Here is a 16,066-nt window from a genome sequence, read left to right on the forward strand (position 1 = left end):
ATTAGTATGATTAATTATTTCAAGTAAAGGGTTAGGCTAAGGGTTAGGGTTAGGTTTAGGTTTAGGGTTAGGTTTAGGATAAACTAATTACGTCATCAGGTCGAGCAGTATGGAAACTAGACAGCAGGGCAAGAAAATAGTTATAAATCTTAGCCTCTTATTCAAAACGAAGTTATAATGCCGCGTGAAGCAACATCGCTGAACGCCGAAGGGTCCACATTTGCAGGCGTAAAGTTTTTGCAAAACTGCAACCGTTAATACACCTGAAATTAATTCTATAATGGCAGCGGACTTTGAAAATCCTTTGCGAAAATTCAAGCTTGTTTTTCTTGGCGAGCAAAGTGGTAAGTTTAATCTTTTTCACGTCGGATCGGACCATCTGAAAATTTTTTTATTAGTCTGTTTTTGATATAGATGCCAATACATGATAGGTACACACCCAGCTTATAATATACACCTGTGACAATTATTTGCGTTGAAGTTAATTGAAGACGTAATTGTTACTTTTAATACATGTTCAAAATTTAAAAGAGGTTCAGTAACCAGATAACAATAAATTTAAAATAGGTACAGTAACAAGATATCGAAATTTAGGCCAACTATAATATGCGATTCCTCAGACCATAGTGACGGTTGTACATCACAGCTTTAGGTGCAGGAAAAACAACAACAGGTGAATCTAAACGAGAAGGATGGGTGGGCCTATGTTATACCATGGAATCCCAATGCACTTCGCAATAAATGTCGATTTTTTCAGAAGTTTGCAGACCGGAAAAGCCTGTCGAGATTGACACACCTTCTGGCACGAATTTAAAACGCCAAACAGTGGCGGCGCCAGCTATTATAGAATGGGAGGGTAATGGGCGCGGCCAGGGGGACCACGCCTCTTTTGCCTCGTTTTAGTGATTTGTACCTAGTTAACTTTCCTTAGGAAATCTGATCTACCTTTATCCAGCGTTTTTTAATCCATTGCAATAAAAGAAATAGAAATAAAAGGTTTTCAGATTCTCATTTTATTTTGGATGAACAGTTGCAGACTGGCCCACCAGGATACTGGGAAATTACATGATAGGCCCTTGTCAAAGGATGACTTTATTATAGTCTTAATAATACATGGGCCCTTCATAAAAAGTGCTGTTTCAACAGGACCAAGTCCGTAGCGGAAAAAGCTTGAGTCTAGGATATAGAAAGATGTGAGGGTTTATATAGATAAGCAGGTCATCAGCCAGAAACCCTGAAGGGATTGAAAGGATATAATTTGGTATGGCCGTGGGCATTCTTAACATTCCATTATCAAGGATCACAGCTGCTAACAGAAAAAACTAACTAATATGAAAATGAACTAGTTTACCAAATATAGCCATTGACATGGGGTGCTTATTGCAGTGTTGTTAGGTATATGGAAGCATCAAAATTTAAGAAATGGGCTGGACAAGGTTAGAAATATAGCCATCTACATAGGGTACTCATTGCAGTGTTGTTATGTTGATGGAAGCATCAAGATTGATGGAACTGGCTTGATGTGGTTAGAAATATAGCCATCTACATAGGCTACTCATTGTGTTGTTATGTATATGCAGTGTCAAATGAGTGGGAACACCTAAAGTGCACCTAAATATGGACATGGAGAGCAATTTAATGAGAGTCTGAAAATGTAAAATGATATTGCACAGAAGCAAAATATTGCTTGAAAATAATGTTGGTATAGTATAAACAATCCTCTCAAATGGTGGAAATATTTTGGTTTTTAAGATTTACACAAGAGTTTATACCACTAATCTTTTGATGACTAGAATTTATATCTGGTTTCTCATAAGGCCATGTCTACAAGAATATAACATTTTTAAATACAAAAGCTACTTTCTATGCATCGTAAATACAAACTTATAAAATCAGTTTTAAGAGTTAAATCTTTTGAAATTGTGATGATATTTTAAAATACATGGTTTCCATTTGGACTCTATCGTTTGACTCATTTTCATTAAGAAAAAAATGCAAGTTTTTGCAAATGGAAATTTAATGCAGAGGTGTGAAATAGAGCCCCTTAATACATTTTCCTACAAGGTCTGTATATGGAAGCATCAAGATTGATGGGACAAGCTGGTTAGGGTTAGGCGTTGCTATGGAAGGGAGAGGGTTTGGGAGATTTGGGAGAAAGGTAAGGAAGACATAGGGTCCCTCAATTATGTAAGAGAGGATCTAGATGGTTAAGGTGGGAATGAGTAAGGTTGGGTTTACTTAAAAGAGATGGCTGATTAGATTGACTTAAAAAAGGTTGGATTAGAGAATCTTTTTAGGATTTGATTTTGCAAAATAATACCTCAACTTTATGAAGCTTAATTTTTTTTCTGTTGATATCTTACTGTTGTACTGATATAAACACATTGCACTAAATATATCATTCAAAACTTTGCAAGACCTTTCAAACGCTGTCCAATTCTAGCAAAATTTATGTAGCATAATCACAATAGCAGGTTCTTAAATATTGTCTGAGGTTTTTTTTGGTTCTAAACCAACCAAGGTACAAATGTCGTTTATACACTAGATCCATTTTCCAGTCATCCTTAGAATGTCAAATTGTCGAAATTTTCCTTGCCACCAAATGGTGGCAGCCTTAACCAGACCTCAGGACAATGTTACCATTGCATCTTCCAACCAACTGTAAACTCCCCCCCCCCCCCTAAAATTGCCATGATCGATGATGCTAAGTGATAAATGATACAAAAATATGTAGGACTTTTAACTAAAGTAATTCACATCTTAACATAAATATCCATTGCTGCAGAGTGAGTTTTTGATGCATTCTTTTAATTCATGTCTTATTATACTGCAGACCTCCAATGGCAAAGTGTACCAAATGCACAAAATTTTTGGGCCTCTAAAGGTTTATTTCCCTTTGGTCTTTTTCCAGTCCATGATTGTGGATGAATTTGAATTTATTGACAGGGCACCATTTTGTTTCCTTGAAAATCAGGACTGAAAATAAGCTCAATTTGAAGGGCAATTGACAAAAGGCTTACATAAAGGCAAGCATAAAATTTCTCCCTCCCTCATCTATATGCCAAGCCTTGTTGCAGAAAATGTTCCTTTTCAATGATTTCTCAGGAGAACAACAACAAAATCAAAACATTGTGTTTTTAACAATCAAACTATTATGATATTTTCATTCTGGTACTAAATTTATTTGCTAACTATATTATCATAACAAAATCTCAGGTTGGCAAGTGTGCATTCAACTCAATTGTGCACTCTAGATGGATTGAAATTTCTATTATTTTTTGTTTAAAAGTTGCTAGTAAGGAGCAAATGTGTCCTCTCACTTGAATAGATTTTCAGTTGTCAGAGTTTTTGTATTAAGTTGTTAGGATTTATGTTGCAAGGATGGCTCAGTGGTAAGGGTCACTGACTACACACCCAAGGGTCCATGGTTCCAGTCCCAGAATGACCAAACTTTCTCCCAAAGTGAGGTTTCAGAGTCCTGAATCTAGCTTCAGAAGCTAGGTAGCAAACAACACAATAGGTTTCTATCATTTGATTAAGCTACACTTACTTTAAGAAAGTATTAAGACAAAATTTGATGAAGGAACTATGGCATTGGGCTATTCGGGTTTGCAACGGAACCTTGTTCAGATATGAGCAGTCTTTTTTTAAAATAATCTAGGCCTTTGTATCCCAATAATGTCGTTAAAAGTTGAAAAAAAACACTTTGTCACAACTTTTGAATCAGAGCTATAAAAGCATGGGATTCTTACAATTTTCCTACAAATAATAGCATAATCTACAAAGAGTTGTATAGCCAAAAAACGGCAAACACGCAGGACTTTGGAAATTTTTTAGAGATCTCCAAACAAATTCAATTTTTTAGATTCACATTTGCATAGCAAAGAAATTTAGAAAGAAAATTACAAGATCAAACTGTTTAGTGTCAAATAAAGTTTATTGAATAATCAAAAGTGTTACGGTTTCATGAAATTATTGAATTTACTCAAGCTACTCTTAAAACTACATAGCAATGCATAGCATTTTTTTATAAAGCTAGAAAATTTGTATTTGTTATTATTTTTATAGCCATGTTTTTGCTTATGTTCCTAAATTTAGCGGCTTTTTACATTGTAATGTAATATCTGATGAGGATTAAGAAATTTGAATCGCTTGAAGTTTCTTGTATGTCTAGTTTTCCAGAAATTTGACAAAGTAGGGCATTTGACAAATATATATATATTGTTCAAAATTAATTATTCTAAATCATATCATCAGTACATTCTAAAAGTTGGTTTAAGCAAAAGCATTTTCAGACAGCAACTGTGATTCAAGAATCCTAATTCTTGGGAAGAAGTACTCTGTTAACTCTCCTAACAGCAATGCCTTGTTGTTGTTAAAGACATAAATATTGACATAAGGTTAGGCTAGCTTTAGTTTTGGAAGTCAGTTTCCTTTATGTTTTCTTTTTGACAAGTCTGAATGAACTGGATGAGTCAGTAGGTCAGAACTATTTTTCTAGCTATGTTTCAAATGTATGACGTAACTTATTGTGTGTAACTGGTCAAGAAAGGCCTAATAGTATTCTCAAAGGATTGAAATTTGAAAACCTAACTTAGAAATGTATTGCTTCATGAATAATGAGACACAGATTCAAAACCAGATATTTCCTTCAGTGAATCCTGTAAATAGTTGAAAGGGTTAAAAACGTGGAATTTTATTTGAAACACTAAAAAGTTTATAGAATTTCTTAAAATGCCTTTATTCCATTTTGACATGGCTTCGTTCTCTCAGCTTCACAAACACATAGAAACATAGCGAGGACAAGAGAAACAAATTCCATCATTAATTGTTCTTGATATCAAAGTCCCAAATTTTGATCCTTGCAGCACATTGAAGCTCAGGGTTTAAAATAATTTGCTTGGTAATAGCATTTTATTTTCAAAAATTCGTTTTAGAACGGCAATATAACCTAATAATCTTATAATGCAGCCGTCATTTTTTGCAAATTTTGAATAAACAATTTTATCCCATAATATGATTGTATGATGATGCTGATGTGATTATTTGATTTCTATTATAGTTGGCAAAACGTCACTCATCACAAGGTTTATGTATGACAGTTTTGATAGCACCTACCAGGTAATTTATTAATATCATCGCTTATACGTTGGTTTCATAATATTATCTTTAAATTTGTTCAACTTATTGGCGATCTCACTGATGTATAAAATGAATTGCCAAAATCAAATTCGCTATCAGGTTTTGGATCCAGATTTTATCGTTTCTCTGTTATGTTTATCGCGAATAAAGCATTGTCTCTGCCTTAGCCTGTGTCCAGGCCCCATAACTTTCAAGTTAGGGGTCTGGAATACAGGCTACTCTGTGTTTGCTTCCAAGACACTTACTTAGGTGCGAGGAAGGCTCAGTTGTTAGAGGCGCTGACTACAGACCCAAGGGTCCGTGGTTCGAGTCTCTGGCATGACCAAACTTTCACCCAGAGTGGGGAGAGTCGCCAGCTCTCTGTAATTCCAGGCGTAGGAATCACGAGGTGTGGTCACATCGAGAGGAAGGACCAGGACACTGCTCGATTCGCATAGCTTCTCAGTGTCCTGAAAACTACCTTCGGATGCTAGGTAGCAACAAATACAAATACACTTACTCCGAAACCGATATCACTTATCAATGAGAAAGGCTTGTTTCTAGTTTCATTGGTAACAATGGTTATTCAGAACGGTCACTTTTGTTGCCAAAATATTACAAGGATTGTTTCCAGAATTTATGTCTTTATTGGCTAAAATAAGAATCAAATTAAAAGTAAATTTGATTTTGATTTGACCTCTTGTTAGAGAATTAAGACAATTTAAATTGAACTAAAAGGAAAGATTAAAACTGGATAATATTGTTGGGTGGGCCAGCTTTCTATGACTTTTTATTGCTCTTGCTTATGTATTTTACCGACTAAAAGATCTCGTTTCTGTTGCCTAGGCCATATTCACTTTAGGGTTTTTTTGTCTCATAGGCTACAATTGGGATCGACTTTTTGTCAAAAACAATGTACCTAGAGGATAGAACAGTAAGTATTATGTAAAATTCCTTTTGAAGGCAGCGAGTATAATTTAAAATTCATTTTTAAGGCTTCATTTTTAAGTATGTGCCCTATATTGCTTCGAAATTGTACTCTAACTTTGTCAAGAACCTAAGAATCCTACTTCTTAATTTCCTTGTCTCTTTAATTTTGGTCGGTATTCTTTAACTATTGGAAACGCAGCATTCGTGTATTTTTTTAAAGAATTACTACTTTTACTGTTGCCAATTTTCTCGAGTGACACCCCCAGCACACCAGTAAAACCCAGCTTTACAGACCCTTCCCCCATTCAATATGGCTCGGAAAATTCCTAGAAAATCCTTATTTTTGACCTGGGAAACGGAAAAATATAAATCTCAATTTTTTCAACTCCTGCACATCAAGGAAACACTTATGAAATAATATGACTCGGAAAATTCCCAGAATTTCGTATTTTGAGCTGAGAAACAGAAATTCAACGTACCCCTTTCTAAAAAGTTAATTTTCTGCCGCATCAAGACAATGCTCTTTAAAATTTTGGATTTTTTCTATAACCGAGACGCTGAAGTTGTTCAGGACCCATAAATTAAAGGTGGTAAAACGACAACAAATGAGATTGGTTTGTGTTTAAATGATATTTTCAGAAATGTTTTAACGAATACCCCCGTTGCATAATACTCGGCATGTTACTTTAGGGGAGACAGAAATTTCGATAATTCTGTATTCGAATTTGACCATATCTGGGTGGGCCAATTACCAACTACAAACTAATAAAAAAATGATTTGTTCCAATGTTCATAAAAACTGTGGGTGGCCCTATCTTTGGAGATCAAACTGTTTTCACTGTAAGGTCATTTTGATTGCTGCCCCACGCCCCCCATTCGCAGTTAAATCTTATACTGATCTCTTTGTGTAAACAAATTAAGTACTGTCTTATAACCCCACCTGATGTCGAAATTGTTAAGACTTTATAATTTGAGTCCCATGTTGTAAAAAAGTGCTGACAACAGCAAAACACTTGAAAGCAGAAAATTCTTACCTTTCATGCTACACCTCGAGTTTGATCCTTTAATTTTTTCATTTATTTCATTAGTTTATAAGGCTTCGAGGCTATAGCGAGGCTAAAAGTAAAGAATTATAGCTAGACTAAAACTTAAGCAAAAGTATATCTAAGTTTTTTTTCAAAGTTCTTAAACCTTTGAATGTGTTTTCTACTTTTTCATTCCCTAAGATAACTTCTCCATTGTTTCGTCTAGTAATTATTAGAGAATCAAATTTAAGGTTTACAAGAACATTGTGGCTCAGTAAGGAATAGGGCGGTCTTAGTATTACTTTGTGTTAGTTAGTGTGGGTTGGTAATAAGTTGATCGTAAAGTAACCATTTGGTATGGCAAAAAACCCACGAAGATTGTTCTTAATTATTTGATTTTTGAAACATTCTTTCGATAAGTCTCTGCAAAAAAATTAACCAAGTACTTTAGACAATATTTTGTAAAGAAATTGTGACAAAAAAAGGATATTTGAAAACGAGTTTTGTTATACGAGAGAAAATAATGTTTGCTTGTCACTGTCATTTTCAGAATCTACCCTGTAAAAACGAAAATAATTACATTTTTTTCTATTTCCTTCTTTTTATCGATTTTGCTTATTTTTTCAAATTTATTTGACCAAACAATCAATTCACGACAAAGCTTTCAGTTCATAGGGCCCTTACCTTGTCTGACCTGGGTCAGCACCTCAGGCTAAGAATCTAGCACTTGAAAAGATTTGTGAGACATCAGAAGGACGAATGGCTGGTATGTTATCCCTTCGAAATCCTTATAGAATCACCAGTTTGTGGAACAGGGCTGCTCTCTTCAGAGCAGTGGTGGCGCCAGGAGGGCTAGGGGGGCTACAGCCCCTCCGTCGGAAGCATCTAGCCCCCCCCCCCCCCCATCGGAGGAAATTTTAGGTTATTGTCGGAGCAAATTTGACAAAATAACGTACGAAAACTGCTTATTTTAGTCATTTTAGCCCCTCTGTCGGAAGATTTCTGGCGCCACCACTGCTTCAGAGGGGTCATTGCTGATTAATTTCTCACAAATTGACAGCCGATGAATTTTGTTTTAGGTTCGGTTACAGATTTGGGACACGGCCGGGCAAGAAAGATTCCGAAGTCTAATTCCGAGCTACATAAGAGATTCATCCGCTGCTATAGTTGTTTACGATATTTCCAGTAAGTAGATCCTTATACCAAACAGGCGCACTTCCTTTGCGTTCAATTTTCTTTGTTTTCTTTATTAATGGAAATTAACTTTTGATACTGTTTCGTTTGCGGTTTTCTGTGTGGTGTAATTCGTACGCAGACCACCAGACTACTGCCTTAGTTTTCAGCAGACTGAATAAGAATGGACGCAAAGTCATATGTATACAGAAAAATCCAGCACGTATTTTGACCTGCTTCCATAAGAACATGTAGGCTGAAAAGTGGTATTTTGGTCACTTACCATTTGGTCATATAACAAGTACCACGCCGGGGCCGGTGTGGGATGGGAGCTGGGAGGCTTTAGCCCCCCTCACTTTTTCGCTGACGTATAATATTAAGGTTGTGGCATCATAGATGATGATGACAAACCGCCATAATAGTTTACCAGTCTGTGTAGAGCACCCCTTCTCCAAACTTTCGCTCACACTAATTTCCAAAACGTTTCTTTTTCAAATGAAGAACAGCTTCTATTTTGTTATGTAGATGTAAGAAATTCAACACAATTGCGACAAAAATTGGGTGAATCCGAAAACACAGAAGATATAGAATTATGAAGTGCCAGGCAATTTTGAAGAGCAATTATAAAAAACCAATAGTATAAGAACGTAAACATCAAATCACTCCAAGATACGCATTTAATAAGTGAGGTTAAGCTGACAAATGTATGTTCCCTGCACGGGAAAGTTAAACCACCACTTCAAGAAAGCAGCCTCGTTTTGAAACTAGCAAATTTTTTTCTATTCCTAACACACAGACGTTGAACTCAGTTTCAGATTTAGCACCTATAATTCATTCTAGATAAAATTTCAAGCTCTCGTGATGCTTTCTATAGTAAGAAAACAAGTTCTTTAGAAGTGGTCACAGGGCCGGCGAAACGTATTTGAAAGTGGAGGGGCCAAAATATCAAAGTCTTGAAAGGGCTTAGGAAAGGCCGCCAACCATGGTTGGCGGCAAGAATAATTTTAGAATTATGGTGTCTTAGGGATGGCCAGAAACTGTATCTAAAATGAATTTTGACTGAAAGTGTCGCATAGTCGCGTCTATTGTGATGTTGACTTGAAATAGAAAAGTTTAGCAAAGTTTTCGAATAACCCCTATCATATAGCTCGTAATGAAACCTTTTTTAGATTTTCAAAGTACCCGAAATAAGATGGGGGACAAAAATAAATGAAACACGGATTAATAAAAAACATTAACGTTGAAATATCAACAGAACAACTATCAACTAAAAATAAGAAGTTAAGCAATTTTATACAGTTAAGATATAACTTTGTAACATCTGATCTTAACTTTTTCGGATGTGCAGTGCTTTAACAAAAATTTGAAAACCTTCAAACTGGGCTTGCCAAAATGAGTTTAAATAGAATTTATAATTGCGTCGATGTTTTCTCTTTCTTAGTAGGAATGGATTATCCAAACGATCAAACTCTGAAGTTTTCTTGATGATACTTTTTAAGAACAAATCTGCCGTTACCTTATTTCTCATATCCTCAAAAAAGTTCTTTCCAGCTGTTTCTTTTCCTACAACTGCTGATTTCTCTCTTTTTGAAATGTTTCTGAGAAAGTTTTCGTTTACAAATAGACCTTGTGTGCCAAGTTTAGGCAATGGAAAAAACGAAACTCCGTCAATTTGTGCCGGCACCAAGTTATTCTGGACTAGGTTCCTCGATCTATTTGCTAAGCCAAGCTCTTATTCGTTGTAAAACTTAGACAATGACCGATTTCTTCGATCTAATTCCCATATTCATTTTTATGTATGTCTTCTATGGTAAAGACATAGCAACCAAGATAAAGCTAAGGACACATTAAAGAGAATACTAGGCAAAGTTACTTACAGAATCATACTACATTTATTTCCACTTTTGCCTAAAATTATTCTTCAGCTCTACAGAAAAGTGGGGGGCCATGCCCCCCCCCCGGCCCCCTGGTTTCGCCGGCCCTGGGTCAGGGGTGTAAAATTATTCCCCGAATTATTTTTGTTTTCAGTCTTTTTGTGCAAATTTCAAACTTTACCTTGAACTAAATTTTAGATGCTAAATTCTAAACGAAGATTAAACAGGAGTAAATTTTGTAAAACGTGCCGAACGAGACCGTTAATTGGAGTTGTCATATAAGGATATATACACCAATGGGCCTATATCCAGTTTCAAAATTCTATCTATCACGCTTGAGATGGAGCGTCAAGGAGAATAGTGTCAGTTGTCAATGGGCACAAATATCACTTTCTTTTTCTTATCAACCCGTTTATTGATGCTGTAGAAAATGACTTCTCGATACTGAAGAGGGCTACAGTCCCACATTCCAGACATGTTATAACGATTCTTGGTTAGATGACGCAAATTTTCAATAATTCTTATCAACGCCCACAGGAAATATGTTGTCACATTCTTCCCATTCGAATCATTCATAGCAAAACATCTTATTGAGCTGGCGTGGTGTTCTTCAAGGCCAGCGATTGAGCCTAGTTCTGTTTTCTTTGGTGGACTGGAAAGACAATTTAACCCAGCGTATTGGTCTCAGTGCAAATGGATTTGCAAGCGTTATCTAGTATCGTGCATATCTCTATGATAATTGAATAAAGATTTTCAGCATCGTTTTTATTTCAAGCTAGAAGTTCATGTTCTGCTGTTGCCAGGAAGGAGACTTCCAATCATCTGCCCAAAAAATTAAGAAAATTAATACTGATTCCCAAGCTTAAAAAACGCGTGTAGCGTATGGGATAAATATGAACGGCCAAATTTTAGTCTTAAAGTGAGCAGAATTTTAGATACCTGACCAACTACAACTGTAACCACAACTGTGGGAGAATACTCTATCTGTCCTCAGTGACTTATTTTATGGACCAGACCTGTGTGAATTAGAGAAACACCCTTCCCCGAACCTCCCCCCCCCCCCTCCAGCAACAGTTCAGTGCCAGTTAAGACAAATTATGGTTTTTCATTCGTAAAACAAAGTAGGATATTCATCCCGAACACTCTCTTTTGTGTCTTCAGTATGTACTCCCCTGCCGAAATATACTTTAGCCTTTTGTCCAAAGGTAAGGTATTTTACCTTTGTTCTAGCATCTTTTGGAGTTTCCTAGAATCACAGAATTGAAAACATGTAACTACAAGTCACGAACTCGTCGAAGTTTGTAATCTTGATCGTAAACCTGCTGAATAAACCTGCTAATCCGGAAACATCTTTTCAGAAGTAAATTCTGTCAGGATTTAACTAGTCAAGTGGCTGCAAAGGTCATAGTTTGCTTATCGAGGGTTACGTTATCTGGGAGTCGCTTCAGTAAGCTCGGTTCAGCCTTGCAATTCGATGCATGTAGAAAAACTAAATGGATGCAGTGACGTCATTCTGTTGCATGTCTACGAGCGTTGAGAGGAACATAACTTGTGGTTTCTGATAATTTCAGAGATGCCAAACTTTTGGCCTTGTGGCCAACCTGAACGTTAATTATAGTTGTCATCAAACTCCCATTTTTTGTTAATCGTCTGTGTTAATTTAGCATCACAAGGGTAATCTTTAATCATAACGAGGTTGAAGCACAACCTTGGGTAGTGTCTATCTAGTCTGCTTGCTGTTTCGCTACTGCCTCACAGTCACTGACCCTGTTTTAAACCTAATGCTCTTTTCAGGCACAAATTCATTCGAGCAAACGGACAGGTGGATTGAGGAAGTCAGGGCTGAAAGGGGTCTTGAGGTCGTTATTATGCTGGTAGGCAACAAGACTGATCTCACTGAAAAGAGGTAAACTGACAATTCTCTACGTCAATCATGAAAAATTAATTTTGTTCTATCATCCTGGGATGGGACGTAAGAACCGAAATAGGACAGGAGACGTAATATTCAGAAAGTGAACTGGAAGACAAAAATGTGCCCCTTCTAATAATACAAAGACTCTTCAACTTGTCAAGAAAATTTTTGTAGAGAGCGATTTTGTGATTGTTGTAGGTGTCTATGGCATGTTATGCCGTAAATCCTCGCATTGGCCCCCCTTGAAAAAGCCGACCCCGAATAAGCCCCCACCCTAGGACTACAAATAGTAATTGATTATTTACAAATAGTAATTCAATTAATAACGAAATTCTTACTAAAGTATACGAGGTATTTTATTAACATCTTCTTGATGTCTACTATAATTTTATAACCCCCCCCCCTCGTAAAATCCCCCCTCGAATAATCCCCCATCCTAAAATACTGAAAATAAATAACCCCCGAAGTGGCTAATTCGAGGATTTACGGTATGATGGTTTCAACTATTGATGTTATCAACTGTCGATATTATCATTGGAACACATAACGGGAGGAGGGATCTATGTGATTAAGTTTATAAAGAAAGCTTTATAATAATGGGCGTGGGGAATGTTTCCTCCAATCGATATGCTCTTCGATGTGCCTTAGGCAAGCTGCTTTTCATAATAAAATATTACAATTTAGGACCTTTAGAGTGATATATAGTTTGGTCGAAGCGGCTTAAATTGCAGGACGTGCCGCTTTCAAAGATACCTATTTGTCGAATTAGTTGCTCCTAGTGGTCCTACCTTGGACAGAGCTGTCGAGACAACCCCTAAACAAGTGCACGGTAACATGTATATATAGTCCATTCTCTACCCCCTCCCCCCATTCAAAGTTGGTGCGTATGTATTTAAGTAGCAGAGATTTCTACGTTGAACTGGGAAAGGGGGTATGAAGTGTCATCACCGTATTCTTAGGATGGTAGCTTTTCGTTTTTTCTCTGGATTTCTGACCACCTTCCTACATTGGTGTTACTTCCTTACGATACACACTTCTTTTTTTAAGAACAAGTAAATTGAATTTAAGGCCGACTTAATAAGGCTGGCTTAAAATTGAAGTTATGGCGGTTCTTAATTTTTTCGAAAATTGGAGGCTAGATTGTTCTTAATTTTTTCTTAAATTGTCACGGTATGAGCAGTGCAATCGCTAGCTATTGCGCTCTAGGGAGGTGTTCAGGCATCGTTTGCCAATAATGTAAGTGAGACATTCTTTATTTGCCGACAAATATGAAAATTCACCGAAAAAGCACCCATAGATGGCAAAAAACTCCTCGTTTTTGAGATGAAACATTGTTCAAAATTGCGTTTACACTAGTTCTGTCTCAGCTTGTTCTTAATTTGTTCTTAACTTTTGGTAATTTTTTAGGCTCGTGTTCTTATAAAAATTTTCTTATAAAAGGGAGTGTATTTGATATATATTGATTTCCTTTCATTTTAGACGTATTTCGACAGAAATGGGGGAACGGAAAGCACGAGAACTGGAAGTAATGTTTATAGAAACGAGTGCCAAAAACGGACACAATGTCAAACAGGTATGTATGGTCAAAGCATGTTGCGGATGACGTACTGTAACTTGGATACTATTGAAATAGTGGGTAATTATTCGTGTTGTTAGAAACTTAACGTGTCACCATCACTTATTCATTCTGTAAAATTGACTGTACACTGTCTGCCAAAATTTTAATTTTAATTATCAGCAGACAGATGATTACATTCTGCCACATTCAGAACTTGAGGAGTCTCTTTCTTCTCGGCCTTAACATTAACATTCCTCTGGCGCCACAGATGAAGATAGAATCATCATAGCGCCCACGCGAAGTAAGCTACACCAGTCGAACTCATTCCTTCGATGCTGAATGGCAGTGGCAAGGATTGCACTTTTTGTCAGGGTGTACCCGCTAGTACATGAATTTTTATACCCATTTCTTGAAGTCTACGATGCAGAAGGGATAAAATGACAAACTGATGAAGTCATATAGATACATCTTTAGTATTTTTCAATTTTGACCTCATACCGACTAATCCTCTAAATCAGTTGAATCTGCTACAGATTTATTGAGCAGATTTTGTCTTTTACGCTTCTTTTCGGCAGTATGTTCAAAATCCAAAAATGCTAAAAATAGGTTTGTGACGTCATAGCTTTGCCAAGCTTTTACCTTTACATATTTTTTCAAACCTTGTTATATGACCCTATGACCCCTGATTCTTTTGGGTTGATTTGCGAGTTGGAAAAGCCAATGGAGACGCCCTCGTAATGAGTCAGCGTAATGAGCTATGGTATTCACAACGATGTCGATACTACCACGAGACACGAAGAACTCAAACTGGAGCTCACTGAGTAGGCTTGTTTGAGGAGATTTCAAGCGAAACAACTAGCCCTTCCGAAATAATAAGATAAATATTTGCCAAGAAATTTCAAGGCCTTTATTTCAGTTTTCAGTTTTATATGTATGCATCGTCGATCATATCTAAATACAATATAACATAAACAAAACATGCGTCATATAACTGCTTTTCCCTGCTATCTTCACATTTTGCGGTGCCAGAGACTATAGGCTATGATATAGCAGTTTTACATTGCAACTACACATGTTTATTCATATCTGAATAGATACAAATATAGTAAAGTGTACTACAGTGCATTAGGCCAGTTTTTGACAATCCAAACCAATGTTAGCTTACCTTTCCGTCGATATTCCGGAAATTATTATCATTGCAGTTATTCCGGAAAGTCGCTGGATCGCTACCCGGGCTCAAGGAAGACAAACGGCAAGAACAGTCGAAATCACAGATCATAGAGCCAAAGACAATCCCAACAAGTCAAGAGGCCAGAGAAGAGTCTTGGTGTAGCTGCTAATGTTTTCAAGTGAAAAAGGAGACAATATCCCGGTTTTGACTTGACCGACTTGATTGAATTGTTGGAGGCTCCGGGCGTAATTGGGGTCTGTTGACTGGTTGTTGGTCCTCCCAGGTCAGTATCCGCGGTCAGACCTATGGAAAGACCCTTATCTAATTCTGAACGATAGATTAAAACAGTTAGTTGTTGATAAAAATTTATAGAAATTATTTTTTTAAGTTGCGTAGAAACTAAATTAATTGACTTTTGTGAATTCCAATGTAGAAAGAAAAATTTTCATATGCTAATTTTAAACTCGTTGATTTATGCTACCCTGTTTTGTAGTTTGAACGGAGGAGTCATAGTTTATAAAAAATAATTTAGTCGTAGTTAATTTATGATATTATTTAATCTGACTGTTACAGACAATCGACAGATACCGAAATGGCTCAAGCAATCTGTCAATCATAACTGACCAATCAATGAGCGTAATACCATTCACGTCTATGATTGGCTTGTTTTGATTGACAAATGTCTCAAGCCACTTAAAGGCATTGAGTCATGGTAAATAGGCCTTCTCTATAGGGGGTCATTTTGTTTCGGCGTGATCGCTGCTGTTTCATGTGATATTTGCATCCGTTGTTGACAACTTGCTATTGATGAAAATTGTTTTGTCAATCAGTACGAGGTGAGTTCATGTGATCAGTTCCAGGTCAACCAATAGCATCGCAGTCATGAAAATCATGACTCAGCAGATTTTGGCACTTAGGTATACCCAATCCATTTTATCATGACTCACTGCCTTAAAACTTCGTGCAGGCAGAATTTCATTTTAACCTTTCATATCTTCACAAATTCAAACCTTCTCAAGAACCGAGGAACAAGCCGTCTCTGAGGAATCTTTGGCTATATGGAATAAAAAACCTCATTTGTTTCAATAAAGAATCCTTGTTTGTCTGTGTAAATAATTTCCTTTCCATGAAGCCTCGCGTACTTTTAACTGGTATTATGCTCCTCATGATAAAATGACAGTCGTCTCTTTATCTATTATACAATTACATGACATCAACCAAAATCTCAGCATGGATATTGTAGGAATACTTGGACGAAGAAGATACGAAACAGAGGTGCGTAAATGTGCCAAAAGGTACCAA

General features: G+C 36.6%; 1 protein-coding gene across 1 annotated transcript; it reads left to right on the plus strand.

Annotated features, from left to right (window-relative positions):
* Positions 1 to 162: 162 nt before the first annotated feature.
* Positions 163 to 15,220, plus strand: LOC135684333 (ras-related protein Rab-6A). Its single transcript, XM_065199859.2, has 7 exons — positions 163 to 344; positions 5,063 to 5,121; positions 6,002 to 6,055; positions 8,156 to 8,261; positions 11,918 to 12,029; positions 13,515 to 13,608; positions 14,796 to 15,220. The coding sequence occupies exons 1-7, from the start codon at positions 281 to 283 to the stop codon at positions 14,931 to 14,933; spliced, it is 627 nt and encodes a 208-aa protein (XP_065055931.1). The 5' UTR covers positions 163 to 280; the 3' UTR covers positions 14,934 to 15,220.
* Positions 15,221 to 16,066: the final 846 nt, after the last annotated feature.

Source organism: Rhopilema esculentum, unplaced genomic scaffold (genome assembly GCF_057945365.1).
Source record: "Rhopilema esculentum isolate cy_ngs unplaced genomic scaffold, ASM5794536v1 HiC_scaffold_34, whole genome shotgun sequence".
Lineage (NCBI taxonomy): Eukaryota > Metazoa > Cnidaria > Scyphozoa > Rhizostomeae > Rhizostomatidae > Rhopilema > Rhopilema esculentum.

What these genes read in the sequence shown, in the direction of transcription:
- LOC135684333 (XM_065199859.2), top strand. Translation starts at nt 281, where the DNA reads ATGGCAGCGGACTTTGAAAATCCTTTGCGAAAATTCAAGCTTGTTTTT. An exon ending in TGTACCTAGAGGATAGAACA is followed by an intron (nt 6,056 to 8,155) that starts GTAAGTATTATG and finishes ATTTTGTTTTAG; the next exon opens with GTTCGGTTACAGATTTGGGA. An exon ending in ACGGACACAATGTCAAACAG is followed by an intron (nt 13,609 to 14,795) that starts GTATGTATGGTC and finishes TTATCATTGCAG; the next exon opens with TTATTCCGGAAAGTCGCTGG.